Raw genomic sequence first — 19337 nt, 5'->3', positions numbered from 1 at the left:
AATTTCATCGCTCTTCAATATGATTACCTTAAAATAATCTATAAAGGTGTCCTTCGGGAAATGACCTTGTGACCCAAACATTAGATCAGTATCAATCAACCATCAACTATCAAGATCCGTACATATCTCTCAGGTCATTTGTTTCTTAAGCCGCCGACCGTCAAAAATGACCTATAAAGGTGTCCTTCGGGAAATGACCTTGAAAATCTTAAGGTCATACGCTTCTTGTGGATAGTTTTAGAGGAAAACAATTAAAACTGATAAGCGATTGAAACAATAATATACAATTGAAAAGGGTTTTTGTCTTGAAGGTTAATCTATTCGAGATCTTCACTTTCTTGACGACGATGAGCAAAATTTTTAAAATAAGATCAGTACTCATCTCTTAGGTCATTTTTCTTAAGCCGCCGACCGTCAAAAATCAATCCTATCATTCATGTACATTTAAATACTAATGAAAATAAATATTTATTTTCAATATTGATTTTGTCCTAATCTATACTCATGTTGATAAATACTCTTATTGTGAATTAATAGTGAAAAAGAAATTTTCACAAGTTTAATCAGAAATAGATGAACATTGATTGTGATTTGTGGATTTGAAATTATAATTTTCTCAGTAGGTTTATGAATGGGAGTTTGAATGAATCGATCTACTTCAGAATTTTTTTGAAGAGAAATTATTGGACAGTTTTCTGTAAGAAAAAGTAATTGAATTGTTCAGAACTAGTTCAATTCTGATTTTTTGGTCTAAGAATAAGTCGCTTAGTTAAGGTAAATGTTGATGTTGGCATTTACCAAACAAATGATCTCAAACAAAGATGTTGTTTCTGCAAACTTTGTTAACATCTTGGTTAGTTTTTAAAGAAACAAAATCCTATATAACAGACATATCTACCTCAACAAGAACATGTGACCTTAAGGTGCCTTAAGAAAAAAATGACCTGAGAGATGAGTACTGATCTTACTTTTAAAGATTTTGCTCGTCGTCGTCAAGAAAGTGAAGATCTCGAATAGATTAACCTTCCAAGACAAAAACCACTTTTCAATTGAACTTAATTTTTTCAATCGCTGATCAGAGTTAATTGTTTTCCTCTAAAACTATCAACAAGAACTGGAGACAGATAAAAGTCACCTTGAACTCAATCACCATTTCGCACTATAGAAGCCTGAGCATAGTTGAAGTTTTCGACCTTACAATTTTCAAACGATTCCTCATTTGATTCTTCAGGCGATTCTTTTTTCAATGATATTATCATTTTGATTTTTTCGAAACCAGGATCTACCTTATGACCACGACAAGCCTAATAAAGAGTGGCAAAGAAAAAAATTACGATATTATCAATTAGTGAGCTCGAATAAATGAAAAACTCTGGTCTTTTTTTGAAAAATTTAGATTATCGATAAACTTACGTCAATAAAAAATATTTTTGGCTTCCCAGCCAATGAAGGACAATTTTCGGCATTGAAAGAGTCGAAAAATATTTCAGTTTTATATTTGCCATCGAAAGCACGTAAATAGCTCGAGCTTCCGTGAGTTTGAATACAAACAACCAAACAATCCGCGTTCGAATGATCTTCTTTCGATACTTCGAAATGAAAAGAAAAATTTTTTCTTGATTATCGAGGAGATTCAACATTAAATGCTTTTTACTTACCAGAGCTTAAAGTGACTGCGATTTGTGCTATAGTGAGATTTTTATATTTACAAATCTCGAATTCTAAACCTTTAAAACAAGATTCTATGTATTGAATACATTTTTCAGACATCGGTATAGGTTTTTTGTATTCTCTAAGAAAGTGACTATGAGCGAAAATCAAACATTTTCCTCGACGTTTATTGTCCATCGGGTATTCATTAAGTTGAAAAGAGGATCTAATAGAATATCAAGAAATAATGGAGAATATTATACATCAATGTTACATAAATAATAGATTTGACAAAATCAAATACATCGAGATTGAAATGTTTATCCAAAAATAAATCGGTTGACAATTAACATGATTAAACATGATTAAGATTGATTGAATTTTGTAATACGTTTGAAAACAGAAAAGATCAGAATTGAACGATTAACTTGGTGATTAATTTCAATTGAATTCTGGATAAAATCAACAACAACATCATCTTTCATAGAGTAAAAGTAAAAGTAGAAGGAAAAAAGTTCTGATCGAAAACTCTGATTCCAAAGTAAAAGAATCAACAGATTAGCTAAACAATCAAATGAAAAGGAAAATAGAGAGAGAGAGATTAGGTCTATGTTTCCGGACATTCCACCACTCTGCGAACAGCCGTGTGGTGCCGCACTGCTCGACGTTGGCTAGTGGTACCGGACCGCGCTATCTTGCGCTTTGCCGGCGGACCTTACTAGTCGTCTGTGACGGTACTATTTTTTCTTTAATTGTTACTCATCTACTCTATCTTTCATTTTACAAGTAAGTAAATGTCTCGGTATGTCACTAGCTCCCCAGAGCCGATTCTCCCCCCGTCTTACCCCTTCTAGGTGTCACCACCTAGGGAGGCTGACTCCCTTGCAGGAGCCATTTCAGCTGACGGGTGCTGCCCTCTCTTTCTCATTGGGTCATCCTCGACTAATGCATCACCGGGTCTCGAACTCACAACCTCGATTAACGAGGACAGTGGCTTCAACCCTCTGCGCCAGAGAGAGAGAGAGAGAGAGAGAGAGAGAGAGAGAGAGAGAGAGAGAGAGAGAGAGAGAGAGAGAGAGAGAGAGAGAGAGAGACTAGAACTCGAGAAAGGAAATTAGATCAAATTCTGATGGATCAATGAACTTTTCCATCATAATTCAGAACCACCTGAATTCATGTGTCTCAATGGACCAACAGGTATCATCAAAATGTATTACAATTATAATAATCACAATGATAATCATCTAAATGATGATGATGATTATCTTTGATTAGGCTTTTTATCATGTTAATCATAATTGACTCATGATGATGCTTAAGTGTTCTTGTGAATTAATAATATTATATAAACCATGAAACTTTCATGATACATTTTCAATCTTGAGCATTTCTAAATTGTTAGCAGCATCCACAAAGAATCAGTGTCCAGTAATTGGACACAAATTAATTTAACATAATTGTATCAGAATTTTATTTTTCATTCCCTGCAAAAACAACCTGTCATTCATTGGCTACTTGGTGGTGGTCAAATTTTTATGATATAATAAATGTAATACTGGTCAGTTGTTATTCAATTACCTCTAGTTTTATTCAATTATAACCCATTGGTTTCAAAGTGGAAGACAAAAAAAAGATAAAGTCATTAATCATTCAGATACTTTTATTCTGTACCATTTAAATTAATTGAATTATCATGTTTAATGATTGACAATCAAGCATAAACTGGAAATGCTTTTTCATTACATTGTATTAACACCAATCAACTTTATATTGGCTTGGCAATTAACAATCTATCTTAATTACCATGATGACAATGGTAATTATCTCAATTCATGAGTTTCCATGTTTTCTAATAAGTTTGTGACTTTTAGAGAAAAATATTCAAAGGAGGATGGTCGCCAAATTTTAGTTTTTAGTTAAGAGTTGGAACTTTGTGTATTTGTAGGGTCACGAATGAGAGAGTGGCCTTTGATTTTCGAGGGCTAATATCTCCGAAACTAAAATAGTTAAAATAAGTTATAAACACCCAAATGTTTTATGTTTGCTCGAATGAAATATTATTTAATCAAACATTATCAAACTATTTATAGCAAAAGTGACTGTATTTTAAGGCCAAAAAACTTCTGATAGCCTTACTTAAATGACGGCGATTTGACTTATTAAGACATCTCCAAGTATTTTAGTTTCGGAGATATTAGCCCTCGCAGATCAAAGGCCACTCTCTCATTTCTGAAAACTGTTGATTAAATGAAAAAAGTGCTCAATTCACGATGTTAGCCTATACTAGAATAGTCTCAAAAATAAGTTTCAGATCATTCACGACACTTGGGACTAATTGCCGTCCATTTATTTAAATAAAACGGAATTCTGGCCGGAGCACTTTGGATATTTTTTTTTCAAAACTAATTAGATTTTCTGTAAGGGCATGAAAAGTTGTCGATAAAATAAAAATTTCACGACCTAAAAACTTATCGTTGTTGAGAAAAGCGACCTGAAGTTTTAACTCCGAACTCGATTTTCATGAAAACTACTAATCAGATCAGAAAAAAATAAATATATTTAGACTTCATATTTGTGACCCTACAAATACACAAAGTTCCAACTCTTAACTCAAAACTAAAATTCGGCGACCATCCTCCTTAAATTACTTACGAAGTTCCTGGTTGGTCTATTTTAGTACCTTCAGGGTCTCAACTGAATTTTATCAATGAATTAAATGATGAAGATTTGAAAATTATAACAGTTTTTAGTGATCAAGTGACTAAGCGGTGAGTTGATGATTGTAAGGAAAGCCAATTGTAATCAAAATCACTATTTTCCTAAATTAATTACTCCGAATCAATGAATTGGTACAAAAACTAGATAGTGTGTGACTTTTTCACTGTCCGAAATAATGAATTAGTTGACACAAAACCGAAAAATTAATGAATTTAAAATAACTTTGAAAAAGGTGAAACAAAATTTAAGATTCGATCTAAAAAACAATTGATTTTAATTGTCGAAATTCTAGAAAAAACTTATATCTAATTTTGAGCAAAATAGACGAAATTTTATGGAAATTCAATGTCTCGAGTGCGAAAAAATTATTTCGAATGTTCAAAATTAGATAAAAGTCTTTTTGGCGTTATAACTTATCAAGAACTAATTGTAACCTATCTCGGGGCTATTTGACCTTATACCAAAATTTTAGAGAAAAATGTCGATAAGTGACTTTTTTATGAACAAAAGTTCAAACTCGGAAGTTAAATTTCTATACAAATAAATGTTAATTTATTTTTTTAATTATTTCGATAAGGAGGATGGTCGCCGAATTTTAGTTTTGAGTTAAGAGTTGGAACTTTGTGTATTTGTAGGGTCACAAATATGAAGTCTAAATATATTTATTTTTTTCTGATCTGATTAGTAGTTTTCATGAAAATCGAGTTCGGAGTTAAAACTTCAGGTCGCTTTTCTCAACAACGATAAGTTTTTAGGTCGTGAAATTTTTATTTTATCGACAACTTTTCATGCCCTTACAGAAAATCTAATTAGTTTTGAAAAAAAAATATCCAAAGTGCTCCGGCCAGAATTCCGTTTTATTTAAATAAATGGACGGCAATTAGTCCCAAGTGTCGTGAATGATCTGAAATAGTGTTTCCCGATATTAAAAAAACATTAATCGACGATATTGACTATGGCTGTATTTAACACGGCAAAACATCAATTCTAACATCGAAAAAAATTGTTTCTTGGAGAAAATGAAATCACTTTGAAAGATTATCTTCATCACCCATCAACGAATTAGCCTTTTTTTCTTTCTTCTGAAACATTAATTCTTTATTAAAAGTATATAGAATCATTCTGGTTTGACTGTAAATCCGACCTTCCTTTCATTAAGAAAAAATCATCAATCGAGATTAACTCAGTTTATTAAATTGGGCCAATCGGTTGGTTTGAACCATCCAGTAGATGGCAGGATTTTGTTAAATCATGCGAGGTCTGACTGTACTCACCATTTCTGCTTCTGACTGGATGTAGATTCTTAAAGACAATTTTCAGTTGTGTTACTTGAGATAAAAGTAATAACAATCATCTCTTAAAGAGATGGGCGATTATATCGAAATCATCGATTATTTGTTCTTGTTCCCGACATCGATTTTGAAGGCTACTCATCGATATACAATTAACTCAGGTCTTTTCTAACCCAGGAAATTGGAAAGAATTTTAGATTAAATTTAATTTCAATTTTTCATTTAATGACTAATTTCGACTGTACAAAGTTTAATTTACTTAAATTTCGAAAACACCATCTAACGAGGTCGGAATCTGAAAGCTGCTCTAGCGCCCATTTTCCCAATCTTTTTCCTTTCAGCGACTCGACGATCTTTTGTTAACAGTCCAGCTAATCTCATTTTCTCAATCATTGATTCATCAACGAAACTGACCAATGCCAAAGAGATTCCATGTCTAATTGCTCCCGCTTGAGATGCTTCACCCACTCCACTCACTTTTGCTTCGATATCAACCTTATTTATCATATCGGTGAATAGAAGTGGAAATAAAATTTGATGTCGCTCTTTGAATTGAGGAAAATAAAGGATATCGTAACCATTTATCTCGATTGTTCCATTCCCATTGCCCCAAACGGTCACTTGAGCTTTACAATGTTTTCTAAGACCTGTTGAGATAACGAGAGAAACAGAGATTTAGATTTTGATCATAAATTTTGGATAAAATTTCATCTTTTCTTTTCATTTCATTGACTCTTTACCTTCGGCTTGGACATAAGGTCGACCTTCTTCATTGAAAGTGATTGGAGCTACACTCAAAGTGGCCATTTTTTGTTCTAATTTGACACGAAATTTCATTAAAAATTCTTTGCAATCTTTAGAATAAGGATGAGCTGTTAACCGCTCTAATCCAGAGGTTAATATATTCCAAAGATCAGCTGTGACTTTTTCATTATAATTATAAGAATATTCTTTCATGGTGAGCCAACGAGAACCAGTGAGATCTACTTTGGCCGAAGGTGGAGGATTCAAGACACCGTTACGGATCATTTGGTCTTTCAATTCATCGCATTTTCGATATTCATCATAAAGAAGGTGCATGTGTTCATAGAAAATGGGTTTGTTGGTGTAAGCTAAGAAATGAAAAGGTCTTCCTGTGTTATCGAAATCTGCACTTCCCGTTTCTGGATAAACTTTCTCTGGTGTAAGAAGAGCAGGACAATATCGAAGAGAGAACAAACCACTTGGAAGATATGTAATCAAAATGCTAAAAGAAAACGAAGCGAGTTAAGCTAAATAAAAATTGCAAAGTTCGTCAAATATTGCAATAGTTACTCTTCAGAATAATAGATGTCCATGTTTTCTGGTTTCGAACGAAAATTTAATTTTATACATCAACAAATGATTAGAAATTTTAAAGCAATTAGTTTTCGAACACTTTAATGATTAATTATATCTACCTGAAACGTTTGGTTATACGATTTTTTTTCTTATAAATGGTTACCATTGATTTATTGTAGTTTTGATGTGTATAAGGGAAAGAAAAACCAATGTTCACAATTTGTTGATACATAATTTTAATCAAATGAATTACAATTGAGAGATTTTGGAAAAAAAGAGGTGAAACAAGGCGATTTCATCTAAATTTTAATTACAATTAACAAATCAGTAGCCAAATGGTGATTGAGATCAAGGTGACTTTTATCTTTCTCCAGTTCTTGTTGATAGTTTTAGAGGAAAACAATTAACTCTGATCAGCGATTGAAACAATTAAGTTCAATTGAAAAGTGGTTTTTGTCTTGGAAGATTAATCTATTTTCTAGATCTATTCCAGATCTTCACTTTCTTGACGACGACGAGCAAAATCTTCAAAAATAAGATCAGTACTCATCTCTCGGGTCATTTGTTTCTTAAGGCGTCGACCAGCAGGACCAGTGGTTGTCACCGTTGTTCCCTCGGACTGACCACTCGCTTCCTTACCTGTCTTTGGATCGCCCTCTTCTTTACCATCAGTTACCAGCGATTTGACCTGAACAGGATCCAAAGTGACCAATTTAAAAGGTACATCAGCCGTTAGATCTCCACCAATGGCACCAAGATAAAGTCGAACCCGAGCAACATATGAAATAACAATTCCAATCGCATCGGAAGTTGGTGTTAAGGTGGACGAAGCTAAATTGGTATCCGCTTCCTTCAACATACCGTCAAGGGCGATTCCTCTTCGATCCTTATTACCCGCTGCTAAGGGTAACAATTGATAAACCTTTGAGAATGAGGCACCCGGTGTGATTGGACACCCTTCTTTTGATTCCAATGATGCAACAGTCTTACTGTAATGTCCATTGACTAAAGTGACCTCCGTGTGTTGAACGATCGACACCTGAATGACAAAAGAAATGATCATTTAGTAAATAAATGTAGACTAAATCCGGTGTCAAATTATATTTAATTTGATTTGGTGAGGAATCTTTAATTTGATGATACGAAATGATTATTTTCTTGATTACAATTGAACGATTGTTATCAGCATACGAAATTAATGTAAATAGATTCGATCATTGCCAATTTAATCAACTACAATTAGATTGATAAATTATCATTTTCATTATTAAAAGTCAGTAAGTTTATTTTGATGAAGAAAATTTTTCTTAATTTCGTCAAATGTTAATTCAAATTGTACTGATCATCATGAAAATTACACTTTAATCATGACATGAATTAATTTCATCAACACAACAATTGAATTAAATATTAATAAGTCAACAACAATCAACAGTTGATGATGTGAAGATAAAAATTTGTCTCATCAAATTGTGACTACTATGTAAGTAGATTAAGATTAATCAAGTTGGTCAAGTTAATTGTTGACACTCAAGGTGAAAATTGTCAAATGATTAAAAAGCCATTGGTATCAAATTTAATTTCGTGACAATTTGATGATTAAATGTCTATCAAGTATTAAAAAAACTGTGAATTAGATTTTGATAAGATTGATTCGTAACAATTGATCAATTGGTTACTATGATTAATCTAATGTTTTTCTTGTTGGCTAATCAATCAATTAGGTTTACAACAATTCAACTGTACAGTTAATTGGTCATTGTTTATTTAATGATTAGTTAATTTTCTACTTACCTTAACTGATCGGACATTTTTCTTTGAATAATTAGAAACTGTAACATGAGCTGAAATTTTATCACCATGAAAATATAATTCCCGATCCAAAGTGACCTCAAGGTTGAGTTTACCAGGACTCAACATGAATCCCTGTTGAAATAAAAGATTAATGTGACAATTAAGATAAATTGTTTCACTATGAATACACCTAATAGTTAATAGATTAATTAATCATTTAGGTTTTGGTTAGTTTTATCAACAAGAGTAAAAAAAATGAGAATCAAATCAATTAATTTACATTTGCATTTATATACATTGATGTTACATAAATAATAGATTTGACAAAATCAAATACATCGAGATTGAAATGTTTATCCAAAAATAAATCGGTTGACAATTAACATGATTAAACATGATTAAGATTGATTGAATTTTGTAATACGTTTGAAAACAGGAAAAGATCAGAATTGAACGATTAACTTGGTGATTAATTTCAATTGAATTCTGGATAAAATCAACAACAACATCATCTTTCATAGAGTAAAAGTAAAAGTAGAAGGAAAAAAAGTTCTGATCGAAAACTCTGATTCCAAAGTAAAAGAATCAACAGATTAGCTAAACAATCAAATGAAAAGGAAAATAAGAGAGAGAGAGAGAGAGAGAGAGAGACTAGAACTCGAGAAAGGAAATTAGATCAAATTCTGATGGATCAATGAACTTTTCCATCATAATTCAGAACCACCTGAATTCATGTGTCTCAATGGACCAACAGGTATCATCAAAATGTATTACAATTATAATAATCACAATGATAATCATCTAAATGATGATGATGCTTGTCTTTGATTAGGCTTTTTATCATGTTAATCATAATTGACTCATGATGATGCTTAAATTTTCTTTTGAATTAATAATATTATATAAACCATGAAACTTTCATGATACATTTTCAATCTTGAGTATTTCTAAATTGTTAGCAGCATCCACAAAGAATCAGTGTCCAGTAATTGGACACAAATTAATTTAACATAATTGTATCAGAATTTTATTTATCATTCCCTACAAAAACAACCTGTCATTCATTGGCTACTTGGTAGTGGTCAAATTTTTATGATATAATAAATGTAATGCTGGTCAGTTGTTATTCAATTATAACCCATTGGTTTCAAAGTGGAAGACAAAAAAAGATAAAGTCATTAATCATTCAGATACTTTTATTTTGTACCATTTAAATTAATTGAATTATCATGTTTAATGACTGACAATCAAGCAAAAACTAGAAATGCTTTTTAATTACATTGTATTAACACCAATCAACTTTATATTACATTGGCTTGGCAATTAACAATCCATCTTAATTACCATGATGACAATGGTAATTATCTGAATTCAGTAATCAAGAGTAGTTGATAATAGTTGACAAAAAAAAGTCTCATATTTGATTAATATAAATTGTAATTTTCTTGGTTACCTGAGCAATTAAGCTGATTGTGATTTCCAACTGAATCTCCCACTCCAAACAATCAACCTGATCATTTAATCAACCCATTGATGTGGGTGATCAAAAATTGAGGTTAAATTGTTCACCAGGTAAATTAAGATAAATTGTATTGGTGATTAACATGGTAACAAACAAATAGCAATGTAAACATTAATCAAGAACAATTTAGTTGATGATGGTAATGATTAAGTTTGTGAAGATTGTACAATCAAATTAGGCAACCTTCAAATTGTTGATGATTTTTGATTAACACTGATTTGGGAAAACTATTAACTCCTTAATTATTGCAATCAAGGTTGAGAAAATGAAGAAATTTTTTTTTCTTGATTGAATTTACAATAATTCATTCATACATTTACTGTCGTAATTATCTTGATTGTTGTCAATTCAATCACAACTCATCAATATTTAATAATAGCGAATCTTTTTTTCTGTTCATGAGAGTTAATTGTTATTCAGATGATTGTTAATTTCTTGTCAACGCTTTGGATTTAAAAGGAAACAATTATTTTCGAAATTGATTGATTGTCCATTCGGATGGACCGGAAATTGCTCACAAATTGTACGAAAATAAACTAAATTGTGACATGGAGAAAAAAATATTAGAAACTCTAGTAATTTAAAATCAATTCCATATCATTTGCCAATCGTGATAGAACAACAATCAATAGACAATTCAAATTGCGATCCATTTTATTCCAAACCATTTAGATTGAGTTTTCTTGTTTTCTAATAAGTTTGTGATTTTTAGAGAAAATATTCAAATTAATCAACAGGTGATTATGTCGCACAATTAGTTAATCATTCATTCATTTTCCACTAAAATCATGTCTGGATTTGCTGATCTCGAATCAATGAAAACCTCGCATAGACCTCGACATTTATCAAAGGAATCGAGTGATGACAATGTCATGATAATCTCTCCCCCTCCACCTCCTCTGATCCCACCTGCGACTCATGTGGTTCCATCGTCCCTTTTAATGTCACCACCACCTCCGAAAATCGTGCCACCCTTAACACTTATACCTAAACCACCATCTTCAGCACCTCAAATGTTCATCATTATATTAAGTTACCTTGGTGCTTTGGTTCAAGGTGTGTTTCTTTTAGTTCGATATGCCCAATATCAGACCACTACAACGGTGATCATTGAGCGACCTTTAGAGACCGAATTACCTTCAATATCCCTCTGCTTTTTTTATGGTTTACCAGAACTGAAAAATGTCACCGTTAACAATTCAATTGAAACTTATCCGTTAACTTTAGCTGAGATTAATTATAGATTACCAAAAATCGACGAGTGGATTATCAATTGTACAGTTCTAAACAGTACAACTTACCAATTCCAACCTTGCTTAGAGTTTTATAATTACACCGTTGAATATGTCTCATTATACTCTAAGTGTTATTCGTACTTTGAAAGTTTACCCAAACAAGTTTATTACGATCGGAGGTTCGTTGTTGGTAAATGGATGTTGGATGTTACTTTCAACACTTCGGTAATTAAAACTAAAAGAATTGGGATTTATATCACTCACACTTATGCTGAACTAGAGGAATCTCTAGGAAATCCTAGTTTCTTACAATTCGATACTGAGGTTAACAATCAAGCAGTGGCCACTTTCAAACGAACGGCAGTTACTCGTCTTCCACCACCTTATGATACCGATTGTCTTTATTACGAACAATATGATTGTAATCATATTAAAACTTGCATGAGACATTGTATCATGAATGTTTCATTCGCTGAGTATAAATCATGGTTCAGTCGAAGCTACGTCAAAATGAGACCAGAATTTGAGAGCGGCTGGTTTACTAATCGCTCGGAAAAGGAAATGTATGCCAATTGTTCAAAGAAATTCAATAGACCACCTTGTAATGATTACCATTATTTAGCTATACTGACCAGCGAGTTTAAATCGGAGATTCAACCTAACGGAACTTTCCAATTATCAGTGGCCTATCCTACGACACCGAAAATTGAAGTCTATTTCAATCCCCGATTTAAATTCATTGATACGGTCGTCTTTTTTGGTGGAATGTTCTATCTCTGGACTGGAATATCGCTGCTTATGATTATTGTTTGGTGCATGCGAAAGTCTGATCGTCTTATTCGGGAATCGATAAATTATATCTTTCAAAAGAAACAGAATCAATTACAGAATAATCTTCGTACTCACGGGTCACCCTTACGAGCCAAAATTTCAGTTATTTCGAAAGGATGGACTGAAGATGAGGTCAATTCGAAACCTGTGCGACTTAATCAATTTACTTCACATGGATTAGCAACTTTCCGATCACCATAATCAAAAAAATTCAATCGACAACCTGTTAATCTCTTGACTAACTATTTTACTGTAACTGTCTTCAATCAGCTAATCATAATGTTAGTCGATTGATTGTCGAGGTACAAATTTACAATCAGCATTAAATTGTAACTGTCAAGTCATCGGATTTTATCATTTGATTCCTTAACAATCAACTGATCATCAACAACCTGTTTACCTCTACTGGTTATTTATTTTTACTCAGCAATTTAAAACAAAAAAGTCAAACACAAAATGTAATGAGAGTAAAAAACAAAATTATTTTGATGTTAATTTGATTCCCTAATCAATGAAAATTTACAATTTCAATTGCAATTGCGATTGAAAATAAGATTATCATTTGATATGTTGATTGAACTAATCAACATTTTCCACCGTCATGATTAATAGAAGTGTATTAATCATATTCAAGTGATTATCCAACTATGATAACACTTATGAATGGAGGTAATAATAATACTAACTCCAGATAAATATAATAATAATCATCTCATGAATAGGATTCTGATAAACGATTCACAATGTGAATAGTATCAATGTAATCATATTTTTTTCGCATTAGTTTTTGATCAACATGAATGGTTGAATAAATTTATCAATGATTAGATAATTAGATGTATATGAATGTGTAAATGATGAATAATATAATATAAATTTACCTTTGAAACAATTGATGAGGGTTGACGTCCACAGGGCGATGGAAGAGTGTATTGTAACTTTCGGATCGCCATGGCCACCGAATTGCGTTTCTGAGGTTTTTCAAGTTCGTTGTCGGCGACAAACATTTTGACCTCATATTCAACACCAAGAGGTGGACCTTGATCTTCGGGTCCTGGTTGTAGGGTGACCGAGGGTGGGGCATGTTTGGGTAATTGGAAGGTGAAAGGATGAGCTGCAGAGCCTAATTTACGTAGTAACTTTTCTTGTAGTTTATTCAATGAAGAAGCGGATTCATTGTCGGCTGAGGGTTTTGCTTTAGAAGTCGAAGATGATCCCGGTGGATAGACCTGTTCTAAGGCCAGATAAAGTTGACGGGAAAAGTGTAGACCCATAATTTCATCTTCTTCTCGTCCGTATCGAAAAGTGGTTACGATTTGACCGAAAACACGACGACCCTTAAGGTACTCTTCGTCCACCACAACGACACCGTCAATTGTGTCCATATAATCACCATGATCACCGAAATCACGACTTCCCAAATAAACTGTTATCTTCCCATTGGGAGCAGTTTTTGTACACTTTAACGGCCACAGCACAGGCAAGAAACAATGAAACTGGTACACTAATCATGATGATTAACTAATTACAAATTGGAACTTATGATGAAAGTTATTTGTTAAAGTTGATCAACGTTTGTTAGTATCAATCAAAAAGTTTTGATGAGAAACTTGAATGAAAGTTTAACAATGAACAAAAAGATTTTCCGAATTAAATCAAAACATTAATTATCTTGATTACTATTACTTTCCAATCTCTCGTTCTCTTAAAATTATCAATACATCTAAACACAAGAAGAAATCTATTTGTTGTTATTGATAAAACTGATTGATTATCAATGGAGATGAAGTTTGTTGATAATCAAAGAAACAATCAGTTGATTTTGAGAGGAAAAATTAACTTTATGATAAAGATTGACAACAAAAGAGTAAGTTAATCAGTTTGGGAACAATTAAATGATTTCAATTGTCGATTAAGGTGAAATTTAAAGTGGGCAAATGATGATGATGATGAGAGTGAATTTAAGTGAGTTAATATTATTCATAGGTATTCATCATCATCATCACCATAATCATGAGAGTGAATGAAATATGAAGACAAAATTATTCATATTTCTCTTTCTATTTCGATCATCTCTTTCTTTTGCTGATCTATCTTCAATTATCTTCCATCACCATCATCATCATTATCTTCATCTTGTTTATCATTTTGTCATCATCATCATCTTCTTCTTGGAGTAATAATCTCTTTCTATTTTTGTCTCTTCTTTTTTTTCCTCTAATTTTCTTAATATCTTCTTCCTCTTTCAGGTGAATATTTAAATTTCATGAAGGAATCAAAGTTAATTGTAAACATTGGAAACCCTATCAGTGGCTTAATCAACAATTTAATAAGGTTTCCATCATCAATCTCGTCATCATCATCACCATCAACTTCATGATTATGTTTCGATAAGATTTGATTCAGATGATTTAGATCAAATCAACAATTTATACGGACTCTTTTCTTGATTATCTGATTGTTTCTGGTTAAGGACACTGATCACTTGGACACATAGAAGGTGATTAGTTAATCAGAAATTATTATTTTTCACTTGATGATAATTAAATTGATGAAAACTTATGAAACAGATGAGTTGATTATAATTATGATGATAAATGTAAATATTACTTTTTAATTGAATTAACTTTTCTTTCTGATCGTAACTAATATGGACAAGTGAGTTTACTAACTGTGATTTAAAATCGATTTGTTGATTCAGTTGATTGATTTAAAACATGATGATTGAAACAATTTACATTGACTAATGGATAAATTTTCCTTTGCCAATCTGTTGATGATCAAGTTAATCATATTAATTGATTGAGCAACAAAGTAGAATCAAAGTTACACTTAGAAGTAAACAATTTACATGGAAGAAAAAGAAGATGAAAATTCTGATGAGATTCAGAGAAGATAATGTTTTCTTTTGTCTCTCTCAATATCTCTCACTCTCTCTCTCTTTTCTCACTTGTTTGTCTTCCTCTTACATGAAAAGGATGGTGAAAATTGTGAACATTGTGTTCATTGAATAACAGTAAACATGATGAAGATAAACTAGAATAGGGATAGAATCAGAGAGCTACTATTTTCTCATGAAAAAAAAGTTCTGATTCAACTCAGCTCATTCATCTTTACTCATCATCATCATCATCATCCTTCATCTTACTCCATCCCCAGAAGGCTTCAGGTTAACTCCCAGATGAAAATCGTTCATTAGAACTGAAAAACCTTTCAGAATTCACAGGTTACAGGAAGAGAAGAAAAAAATTCCCTGTTAATTTTTCATATTAATATTTATTCATATTTTGATTCATCTCTGAAGCGAAAGAAATAATTTACTCTCAATTACTAACTCAATTAACTAAGTAATTACGTAATTGTTTTCAACGGTAAATTGTGTCAACATAAGTTAATTTTGTCAGAGAAATTGTATAATTAACTCATGATTAATTCGAAATTAAATGTCTGATCTTATATGTAAAAGAATGAAAGAATTACTAAATTATCAATTCACCAATTCCAATCAATTGAGAAAAGGGTTTGTTTGAGCTGCTGATTAATTTGAAATCCAAGGTAAATTGTTAACTTAATTATCGTTCCCTATGGAGAGATGAAGTTAAATTTATCTCAATTGTAAACATTGTATTGATCATGATTACGATCAAAGTTTTGATTCATCTCGATATCAACTAATAATATCTTATTATTTTTACTCTTTTTTTTCATCATCGACATTTTATTAATTGAGTTGATATAGTTTTTCAATTACAATTAGATTATCATCAAAGGTTATCATCAATTGATCATCAAAATCATCTTGATTGCTGTTTGATTGTTGTCAAATATTTGGCCAATATAATTGAGTCGTTTACCTTTTATATTTCCAAGTACAATTTTCAATTTGATTGTTGGGTTGGGTAAATATAATTGTTAGGTTAGAAATTGGAAAATTCAATTCTCAGGATGATTAAAGTATAACAATCAGATTTAATTCACCTTAACCATCAAATGTTAATCGTTAACAACAATCTATTAGATTTTACCTGAACATCTTACAGGAAGCTAATATCAACTTAATCAACTTGAATTACTATTAATAAATTTAGCAAGATATTAATATCATTCGTGATTGAGTTAATCATCGCGTGATTGTTAATTGAAACCTTACAGTTAAACTGGATCATTAGGAATCAATTGATGACAATTTATCATTACAATTTTGATAAGGTAAAGGAAAAAAAGTTTACCAATTACAATTAAAGTTAAAAACTAGAAAATTAATTTAGGATTAGAAATGCAATATAATCATAAATGATTTAATCAAAAGGATTTTAAAACACTATTGATTTCTTAATCAAAATTAGTATCAATCAATTTTCTCTCATTTATTTGAAAATTAGTTTGATCAAAATCAATTTGCATTAATTAAGTTACAATTTAGATGAAAAATCACTCGAATCGTTTATTTGCTTTCTGTCTTTAAGATTCACTTGAATGGGCTAATTTTGTCTCGTGCCTCATCTTAATTAATTGTTTTTGTATAATGTGTATGTGATTAATTTGATTAAATTTTGAACAATTAATAATTTCTACTTAATTGTTTAGAATTGAAAAAAGCGGTTTCTATTGAGCGAATAGAAACTGCTGCCACCTGTTGACCATCGGAACATTTTTCTATTGTAAACAATGTGATTGATTTTTTTTTCTCAATTTTTTTGATTTAATTTAATTGTTCAGGTTTCGATATGTATTCTAGAAAGAGTCTGCTTTCGTGTATTTCCGTGCATAAACGGATCTTTTCTAGTTCCTCTTCATCTTCTTCTACACCTTCACCTTCATCAGCATCTTCATCACAATCTATGAAAATTGAATCTTCTTCAAAAGGAAAACTACCTAAAGATTTACTGAGAAAACCTTCACAGAAATTATCTGATTTGGGTCTTGGAAAATTGGAAAAAATTAGTTTATCCATGAAACTTTACTTGGAAAAAGCTCGACAAAATGCTGAATTGATTAATAAACAGCGAGATGAATATGAGTTGGGGAAACGACATCTTGCCAATTTAATGGGTTTTGATTATCACAACATGACCGAGAAAAACATCAAAGTGAGTAAATTTCATTCATCTAATTGTTTCTTTCTTTGTTTTCTATTGTCTCATAATTTTTGTTATTCTTTTTTCTGTTATTAGGAAGCAATTGAATATCTTCTTCCAAGTGGTTTGTTTTCTCTTCCTAATCGTCCTGCTCTTCTTACACCAGAGGAAATTTATCCAAAACGGAAGTGCAGATTTCGACAACACAGGAAGACCTTTTCATTTCTTAGCTTACACCAACAAACCCATTTTCTATGAACACATGCACCATCTTTATGATGAATATCGAAAATGCGATGAATTGAAAGACCAAATGATCCGTAACGGTGTCTTGAATCCTCCACCTTCGGCCAAAGTAGATCTCACTGGTTCTCGTTGGCTCACCATGAAAGAATATTCTTATAATTATAATGAAAAAGTCACAGCTGATCTTTGGAATATATTAACCTCTGGATTAGAACGATTAACAGCTCATCCTTATTCTAAAGATTGCAAAGAATTTTTAATGAAATTTCGTGTCAAATTAGAACAAAAAATGGCCACTTTGAGTGTAGTTCCAATCACTTTCAATGAAGAAGGTCGACCTTATGTCCAAGCCGAAGGTAAAGAGTCAATGAAAAGAAAAGATGAAATTTTATCCAAAATTTATGATCAAAATCTAAATCTCTGTTTCTCTCGTTATCTATCGTTATCACAGGTCTTAGAAAACATTGTAAAGCTCAAGTGACCTTTTGGGGCAATGGGAATGGAACAATCGAGATAAATGGTTACGATATCCTTTATTTTCCTCAATTCAAAGAGCGACATCAAATTTTATTTCCACTTCTATTCACCGATATGATAAATAAGGTTGATATCGAAGCAAAAGTGAGTGGAGGGTGAAGCATCTCAAGGGAGCAATTAGACATGGAATCTCTTTGGCATTGGTCAGTTTCGTTGATGAATCAATGATTGAGAAAATGAGATTAGCTGGACTGTTAACAAAAGATCGTCGAGTCGCTGAAAGGAAAAAGATTGGGAAAATGGGCGCTAGAGCAGCTTTCAGATTCCGACCTCGTTAGATGCTATAATTTCCTCTGTCACAGTAAATGAATTTTGTACGTTCGAAATCAGACACCAAATTGTGATTTAAATTCGATTTGTTGATTCAGTTTATTTATTTAAAGATCATCATCTTCATTCATCAGGAACATCGATGTGAATCTTTTTGGTGAATCGAGCAGCACTCATGAATCCATAATCTAAATTATCTACAGAGTTCGTGATACCAATGATTGTGATATCAGCATTTTCCTTATTCAATTCTTCAATTGACTCAATCAAAGTGTCAGTCATAATTTCACGGTCATTGTCAGTTCTTGATTCTACACGTTTGCCGACAATACGATCAAGTCGATCCATGATCAATATGCATGGATGAATACTTCGAGCGAAATTGAACAAATTTCTACAAGAAGATTCAACTTCAGATGGATTTCCAGAAAACAACCGACCAAATGTACACTTGAGTGAAGGCAACTCGCAATGGTTAACAATTCCTTCCACTAGTTTACTTTTACCAACTCCAGAAACACCTGAGATCAAAATACGTTTACATCCACTGAAACCAAGTTCCAAAAGATTTTTCTGTTCGGGATCGAGATATCTCTTAATGTCGCTGATAATATGATCCAGGCCACCAAGATCTTCAAAGGTAGACGTTGGAGAGTAAATGTATCGCTCTTTGATCCGAGCTTTTTTCTTTAAAGCCTTTTCTATTTCCTTATCAGCCTCCGATTCCTCCTTCTCTTCTTTCATCGAAATATCTTTTTGTGGTGTATTAAAACCTTTCCGAGGCTCTGAAAAGGAATCAACAAGTGGTCAATTAGTTCGCTGTTGGTTTATATTATCATTTTCA

The 19337-nt window shown here is 32.0% G+C and overlaps 5 protein-coding genes and 1 pseudogene across 6 annotated transcripts; 2 read left to right on the top strand and 4 right to left on the bottom strand.

The window, feature by feature from the left end:
• Positions 1–1123: 1123 nt before the first annotated feature.
• Positions 1124–5655, bottom strand: LOC128391164 (caspase-like). Of its 2 annotated transcripts, XM_053351012.1 has the most exons (4): positions 4303–5655; positions 1659–1876; positions 1414–1589; positions 1124–1304 (listed from the first exon to the last, which is right to left on the bottom strand). In XM_053351012.1, exons 2-4 carry the CDS (start codon positions 1846–1848, stop codon positions 1143–1145), a joined length of 528 nt encoding a protein of 175 aa, XP_053206987.1. In that variant the 5' UTR covers positions 1849–1876; positions 4303–5655; the 3' UTR covers positions 1124–1142. The 2 variants fall into 2 exon arrangements, with proteins under 2 accessions (XP_053206987.1, XP_053206990.1); XM_053351015.1 differs by lacking the exon at positions 4303–5655 and having other exon boundaries at positions 1659–2225.
• Positions 5656–5846: 191 nt separating this feature from the next.
• On the bottom strand, positions 5847–6926 carry LOC128391238 (28S ribosomal protein S9, mitochondrial-like; the record flags this gene model as incomplete). The annotated part of the gene is made up of 2 exons (XM_053351089.1): positions 5847–6307; positions 6401–6926. Coding segments are annotated over 2 exons (894 nt in total), but the record flags the coding sequence as incomplete, so codon positions are not given.
• A 19-nt stretch (positions 6927–6945) lies between these two features.
• Positions 6946–15285, bottom strand: LOC128391157 (arrestin, lateral eye-like). Its single transcript, XM_053351004.1, is given in 4 exon segments — positions 6946–8019; positions 8775–8906; positions 13244–13817; positions 13819–15285. Coding segments are annotated over 4 exon segments (1317 nt in total). The 5' UTR covers positions 13875–15285; the 3' UTR covers positions 6946–7464.
• Positions 8919–13236, top strand: LOC128391155 (uncharacterized). The gene has a single exon (XM_053351002.1). It carries the CDS (start codon positions 11085–11087, stop codon positions 12561–12563), a length of 1479 nt encoding a protein of 492 aa, XP_053206977.1. The 5' UTR covers positions 8919–11084; the 3' UTR covers positions 12564–13236.
• A 1560-nt stretch (positions 15286–16845) lies between the features above and the next one.
• LOC128391291 (28S ribosomal protein S9, mitochondrial-like) lies at positions 16846–18626 on the top strand (annotated as a pseudogene).
• LOC128391236 (nuclear valosin-containing protein-like) lies at positions 18617–19237 on the bottom strand. The gene has a single exon (XM_053351088.1). The coding sequence runs from the start codon at positions 19235–19237 to the stop codon at positions 18617–18619; it is 621 nt and encodes a 206-aa protein (XP_053207063.1).
• Positions 19238–19337: the final 100 nt, after the last annotated feature.

This window comes from Panonychus citri, unplaced genomic scaffold (genome assembly GCF_014898815.1).
Source record: "Panonychus citri isolate SS breed McGregor unplaced genomic scaffold, ASM1489881v1 Contig00134, whole genome shotgun sequence".
Lineage (NCBI taxonomy): Eukaryota > Metazoa > Arthropoda > Arachnida > Trombidiformes > Tetranychidae > Panonychus > Panonychus citri.
Note: the sequence above shows the minus strand (reverse complement) of the source record. Positions and strands in the feature narration are given on the sequence as shown.